This window comes from Quercus robur, chromosome 10, assembly GCF_932294415.1.
Source record: "Quercus robur chromosome 10, dhQueRobu3.1, whole genome shotgun sequence".
Lineage (NCBI taxonomy): Eukaryota > Viridiplantae > Streptophyta > Magnoliopsida > Fagales > Fagaceae > Quercus > Quercus robur.
In genome coordinates this window covers 51,785,689-51,793,292 of record NC_065543.1, presented here as the reverse complement: position 1 = coordinate 51,793,292, position 7,604 = coordinate 51,785,689, and the positions used below count along the sequence as shown (strand labels likewise).

At 33.6% G+C, this 7,604-nt stretch overlaps 1 protein-coding gene across 1 annotated transcript; it reads right to left on the bottom strand.

Annotated features, from left to right (window-relative positions):
- Positions 1 to 1,548: 1,548 nt before the first annotated feature.
- Positions 1,549 to 2,846, bottom strand: LOC126702741 (TMV resistance protein N-like). Its single transcript, XM_050401562.1, has 2 exons — positions 2,089 to 2,846; positions 1,549 to 1,893 (listed from the first exon to the last, which is right to left on the bottom strand). Exons 1-2 carry the CDS (start codon positions 2,815 to 2,817, stop codon positions 1,627 to 1,629), a joined length of 996 nt encoding a protein of 331 aa, XP_050257519.1. The 5' UTR covers positions 2,818 to 2,846; the 3' UTR covers positions 1,549 to 1,626.
- Positions 2,847 to 7,604: the final 4,758 nt, after the last annotated feature.

Sequence of the window (7,604 nt, the reverse complement as noted above, 5' to 3'; positions counted from 1 at the left end):
AGGCGACACTGCTGACGTGGTGAGCTGTGTGGCTGATGATGTAGCTAGAGCTTGATTATTCTATAGAGACAGATTTTATTGCAAAAATAATCACTTAAAATGGAATAATTTCCACTGGGTCATTATCACCTATATAATAAAATCACATGGCCCCAAAGTAGGCTAAGAATTCTGTTCAATGCAAGAAGATCCCAAAAAATGAAAGTAGATGAAAATGAAGTAATTTTAAACCACATCTGCTCCAAGTAGTCTACTAGGAATCTTTGTAGAGATGTCATTAGCCAATCATCATAAAGGATCACAGCAAAGGCAAATTCAAAAATTTTGATTTTATTGTAATGAAAGAAAAGAAAACGTAATTAAGTCAATGTTCAATATTTCATATTCCACAGATGTATAGCAAGGCCACAAAGAAAACTATAGCAAACTACATTTGATTATCATTTTGCATAATCCAGATGAAAATCTACTTGCCTAGTAAAAATTTGTGACCAACGGTCTTGATTTCCCAAGGGCTGAGGAGAAGCACAACCCAATTATCATGGTAGTCTGGCACAAGACGAGTCAAACAACTTGCTTTAGCCTTCCTTGAATATTAATCCAAACCATGGTGCATTAATCTCAGCCACATTTGGAGTAACAAACCTGCACACATAACCTAGTATTTATTCTAATACATGCCTAAAAAAATTATTAAATCTTCCACCAACCACATAGTCAAGATAAAATAGCATTCATGGAAGTATAAGACACCTCAACAACCAATTTGGAGCACAATCTGATGATTATGATTCTTCCAGATAAACCCACAAGACAGAAAAATAGGTGAATCTACACATTGAGCAACCTCAAACACTGTAGGTAAATAGTCCAACAATGCAACAAGCTGCATAAGGAATGCTGCAATCCATGAAGATCAAGTTTAGAAGGCATTTTATTTGGGATCTAGTTTTCAATAGTATGCAATTAATTTGGTATTTAAAAAAGGTATGACTAAGAGTTCATTGACTTAAGCCATACGGGGGCACTTTCTCTTTTTCTTCAAATTTTACAAATAAATGGTTATTAACATTCCTTTATAGACTGTTTTCAAACAGAATCAAGGATTAGATAAGAATACCATTAATATGGTACAAAAGTATCCAGACGACCTGAAAATAATCAAAGGCACAATAACACAATCTGCAGTTTAAATTCTTCCAAAGTAGGGTATCAAATAAAGGTCTACATATGGCCAAAAAATGAAAGAACATATAAAGAGAGGCCCACACTAAACATCTTGTTAACTTGTCTAGAACAGTGTCACCCCAGGGCTAAACATCATAAGAAGTAGCCATCATAAAACAAAGATCCCTATCTTAGTTTCCCAAGCCCTCGATTCATAGTCAGAATTTAGCGATCACATTTCTATTTTGATTGGTAAATACTAATTGTTTACACTTCAGATTTAACCCACAACTTCAGCATTCATCCCTTGTTCATTGGAAATGTATAGAAATATTATTTAATTTAGTATTAAATGCATGGTTTAGTTTTAACCACAAAAAAAAAAAAAAAAGCACCTTAACTTATTCTCTAAGGGCACTCATTAACAGAAGCCTAATAAGAATTTATAAATGCTAATGATCATACCTCGAAATGCTCGTCCAATTTTATGTGGCTTTGTCGCATCTTGAGTACAACGAGGTTTTTAGGTTCAAAGGCAGATGGTAAGGAAGATAAAGGAAATTCATTCCATTCAAGTAACCTCAACCCATTGGGAAGAGATTTAAGGTCTTCACAAATTACATTGTAAACTATCAAATATTTGAGATTCTTCATCTTTCCAAGATTCAACTTCACCTTTTTTGGTTTAGGCAAGCATAGTGTTATGCCTCGAATTTCATTTGACCCCTAATTGAATAAAACATTACGTAAACCACAATGTAGAAAATAATTCACCAAAAAAAATAGATTGTTAAACTTTAAACAAAAGCCACACTAATAAAATTATATTTTCTTAACCATTAAAAAAAAAATAAAAGGGAATAAAAATGACTAAATCCCCTTGTGAAAAAATAGAAAAAAGTAAATCAAAACAACTCATACCGTATTTTCAATTAGTATTTCAGGAGCATCCTCATAACACAATAGCCTACTACGCTTCTCGATCACTTCTGGTGATTCTTGTCGAACAATTTCCCAACCCATTTGTTGAATCAAGTCATGCATCGATAATTTGTTATCTTCAGTAACAATTATAAGACACTTATCAATAAGTCTTTCAATATCATAATATGGATCATGGTTATTGATGCTTCTTAGTATATCTACAACTTTATCTTTGCAGAATCCTTTAAGAAAATAAGCAATATCAAGAAAAATTTCCTGTTGAGTTTGGTCCAATCCATCATAGCTTATTTTGAGTATTTTTTTAATGTCTCCTTTGGGAATTCTTTTGTATTTGTCTAACGCACTTTTCCATTCATGTTTAGTTCTTCCAAATAAATCTGCACCAATTATTTTTAGAACTAATGGAAGACCTTTGGCATAATCTATAAATTGGTAGACCAATTCTAAATAATCTTCCTCGAAATTGTTTCTTCCAAAGGCCTCTTGACAAAAGAGTTTATGAGCTTCATGTTTATTTAACTCCTTAACCTCGTAGTACATTACATGAATATTTTTTGTAAGAGTATCAAGCAAGTGTTTGTCTCTTGTGGTTATAATAATTCTACTTCCAGAAGTGAACCGATCATAATTTTTAAGAAAAAATTCTATCTCATCCAATTTTTCAACATTATCAAGAACTATAAGAATCCTTTTACGATGAAGCATTTCAATTGTCACATTGCTTCCTTTAGATATACTCCCCCACCTTCAAATTTTGATACCCTAAGATCTCATAACAAAGTGTCTCTTGTAATTGAATTATGCCATCATTTGTCCTCGATTTTTCACTAACATTATCTAGAAAGCTGCTTCCATCAAAACAATAATGAATTGTGTTAAAAATAATTTTTGCAATTGTTGTCTTACCCACTCCGGGAAGGCCAAAGATCCCTACAATGCGGACATCATTTGATTTAATATCTAAACACCGGTTTATGACATCATTTACACAAGTGTCTATTCCAACAAGATATTTTGCAATAGATAATTTCATGTGATTTAATTGAGCACTTGAGATCTCTTTAAAAATTTCTTCAATAAATTCAAATTGAGAGCAGCTACAACTGTCATTTAGATAACAAAAAAAGTATGTAATAAGTTAGAATAGAAAATAGAAATTCATGAACACGATATAAATTCAAGATGTTTCGTCTGTGCACTACAACTAAAATATCATATAATCTATATCTATATCAATAATAATATATAAAAGTCAAAACATAGAATTTAATTTTGTTACGCTCATGTTAAGTCACATTCAGCCACACCACTATTTTTTATATATATTTTTACAATATTAATTATTCAATAGTACACCATGATTTTACCCATTCTCTAACCTCATTGTAACTTATCAATCATAATAAAACCATATATCTTTTGGCAATGTATGACTTCTCAACTTATATCTCTATATTCCCTCAAAAAAAAAATTATATCTCTATAATTTTTTAATCAATTTTTTCATGATCTCTTAAATTCTAGCATTACATTATCTTTTAACCTTTTCTCTTTTCATTGTAAACTCTCCTTCTCCCTCCATTATATCCCACTCTGACCTTATTCTTCCTACAACCATTCCTCTATTGTTTTATATTTTCATTTAAATTTCTTATTGCCCCTTTTGTATCTCTCCCCTCTATTCATTCTATGTTTTGCTTACAAATTCTTTGTTATTGTTGATTTGATTGTCACATCTCATTTATGTAAGCAATTTTATGCTTATGGCCAAAAAGTTTCCAAGTTAAGCGTTAGCGATATAATGTTACCCAGCTATCATATTCAAATTAATTTATGTTTATTTACTACTAATATTATTTGATCCATATTTGGTTTTGGTAAAACTAAAACAAGAGACTAAGGTGGTAAGTAAAAGTAGAGAGAATAAAATTCTTTAAATACTTACAAATTACAATACATACACACTTAAAATGGCCTCAATTACTGTAGCCTTTGTTAGCTTTAATTATTAACTAGTGTGTGGCTTGTGCATTTGCATGGGTATAATTTTAAAAAATCACAATTATATGATTAGAATAATTGGAATACAAGCATGAAAAGGTAAAAGGCTATAGATGAAAAGGGCACAATAGCATGTAACACATGCCTCTATTGATTAATGGAAGACCCCAGTGTAGGTAGCCATTAGCAAACTCGCCAACTGGGGGCAATGGCTTTGGTAGTAACTTGTAAGCAACATTAACAAAGGTAATGACACTATCAAAGAAAACATACATTCCCTCAAGCTACTTTACTGGACACATTTAAGGAATTCCCAAGCAATTGATCTGAACACCAGCCCTTAAAAGTTAAAACTTAAAACAGTACATGACATAAAATTAGATGATAATGTCCTTTGAGTCACACTGAAACTAAGTATAGGTGCTACTTTATGCAACAAGCCCCCAAGTCATTCCATAGCATCTACCAAACAAGAGGCCCTTACCAAGAGACAGTCTTACCATTATTAAATAGACTAATTTAATTTTCAAAAAAAAATTATTAACTAGACTTATTCAAGCTGACTAGCTAAGAATCTTTAATAAGATAGCATTCCCATATTAGACTTCGAATATGGCATCATGGGATTAGTATGGTACAGAACAATTACTAATTAAATAAAAAAAGTAAAATAATGCAAAGAGATGACAGAGATATTAGACTGAAAAAGAACAAAAGCATAGGTAGTCATCAGTCAACGCAAGTCAAAATAGATATGATAACCAAAAAAAAAAAACAATAGAAACTAACCTTTTTAGAGAAAACAACAGGAGAATAATAATAATTGTAAAAATGTATGGTTTCTGAGTAAATTCTTATCACAAGACTTGAAACACCTAAACATCGTAGGGTGCCTTGACAATTGAAACACATTTTTAAATAACATCTACCTTCGAATCCACCCTTGCTGTTGATGAAAAAAGGGAATTTGAGAGGACCACCAGCTAGCTGGATCATAAAGATTCTTGTGCAATGCCATACTCTTGTTTAATGTAATCAGAGCAGGCCAAGGGTTACTGACTTCTTCTAAACTCAAATTTCAAATTGCCAGCCCATAAAGCCACCTCCATAAAACAAGTGCATGGGGTTTGTCATTATACATAATGTAGGGAATTTAATCAAAATCCCAACCTGTGAGAAACAAAACAAATAGAGAAAACACACGGCAAAGAAAACAATCACACGCACAAGACAATATTTACGTGGTTCAGCAATTTGCCTACGTCCACGGAGTTGCAGGGATTTCACTATTATCAGGGAAAATACAATAGTGCACAAGAACACTCTCAAGAAACCCAATTCCCAATTACACCCTAGCACTCTCTCACAGAAAAAATAAGAATAGAAGCTGCCTGCCTCTCTTTTTCTCTATTTTCTCTCATGCGGCTGCTCACTAGGTTAATTGGAATTTCTCTCTAATCTCACGGCTGCACTAGAAATATAATATATATATATATATATATATATGTATATATTAAAGTCGGCTGTTACTAGGAATTGTTATTCCTAGTTAAATTCGGTCAATAGTGACCGACTTAGGTGGACGTGGGCTTGTGGCAATTCAAGCCACACACACAGCCCACTTCAACACATAAAAGTTTCAGCTCAACTTTGACAAGTTTCCATTCATCACCCAATGTGAGCAATAAAGATGGACTAAACTATTTGAAGATGGACTGAAGCAGTCACAATCGGTGGTGGCAATTCCAGAAGGTCTGCCTCTAGCTGTTGGTCTGACATTTGGCATATTCTACGAAGTGCTTGATGGCTGATCACACCTGGTTCATGAATCTTCTGCTCGTGACACAATGGACTCAGCCACAAAAAAATCTGCACTCACAAAACAGGCACCTGACAGCACATGAGATGAAGCTAACAGAGTTTGGCTTGGTAAAGAAGCAATGAGAGAATGTACTTCCCAAGAAAAAGCATCAAATGTTCTTGATCTAACCAGATTTCCAAATGAAGAAGAAGCCAAAGCCAAAGCAGAATTTGGCTTGCAAGCTAGATTCACAATGAAGTTTTCTGCAATTCAAGACAATCTAAAAGATAAATACTCAAAAACAAGCTAGCAAAATAAAGAGTATCTCTAGAGGAGATTCATCTGACCACAGAAAATAAAGAGAAATAGCAATCCAATTGTTTAATCTTACCATATTTTACCATTATATATATACTGAAACTCCTCTCTAGAAAAGAAAGAGGTGAGTTCATTCATTCAGCCCATAGAAACATTTTATTAAATACATGGGATGCTTACCTTTGTACCCCTACCACAATTTGCGCTCCTCTTTGGCCAATGGCATTCCCATTTTGCTATTGATGTTTATGCCACGTCTAATAGCTCTCCCATTCCCATCTTGATCTTTGAGAACTACAGCCAAGCCTACATTGTTTTGATCACATAATGCATCGAAATTAAGCTTTACCAATTGATCAAGTGATTTGGTCCAAGCACTTCTCCTATTTTGCTCTTTGGTGAGTGGTCTCAAGTAAAAGTCATACTGTTTGTTCAAACGATGGACTAATTGGTTTATGGTGGGTTTAGTGTTTGAAACCAAAGCTTCCTCTCGTGCCATCCAAAGGATTTTCATTGCCACTACTGCATATAGTGTGAACTCCTCTTTGGCGATTCTTTCTGCGAGTAACTCACTTGGGGGGTCAATTATATGTTCAACAAATTCCATTACAGTTTGAGCTCGGATCATTTCGACTCGAAAACCCCATCTACCACCATACCACACTCCTTTGGCATAAAGACAACATTGAAATAGATGTAAAAGGGAATCTTCTGCAATTTCACAGAGAGGGCAATGGGTTTTTGAAAATCTGACGAGTTTTTGAGCAGCAACTCTACATAAAAACAATTTTAAGTTTTCATCAAAGGACACTCTTAAACTTTCATGAATTCTTATGCAGACCATCTTATCTACAGTAGGATTCCGAGAAGGACAGATGCATGCAACATGGGCCCCACACCTTTCTATTGTAATTTTTGCCTTTTTTGGATCATAATCTGAAACTTCAAATAGAAGCTCAACGTTGTTGCAATCCTCTAAAACTATGTCGTCAATTGAGCTAATGCTTCTATATTGAAACCACATAAAAGAAGATGAATCTAAAAAAAAATCACCTGAATAGAACCTTTTTTTATAACCATTGAAGAAAATGTAGACAGAACAAATAAAAGTTTCATATCGATTTGCCACAATATCCTTCTGTTCTATTTTTAAAGCAACACAGAAAGTAAATGCTAAAGATTCCCAACTGACCGAGAATGATATGGAGCTTCCAACACTTTGATGGTTGAACCACTTTGGAATCTTAGTTCCTGGAAGGAAAAGGTTAAACTGAATTCCAACACTTTGATGGTTGAACCACTTTGGAATCTTAGTTCCTGGAAGGACAAGGTTAAACTGAAATCCATCATCGGCAAGGTCAAGTGCAGAAAA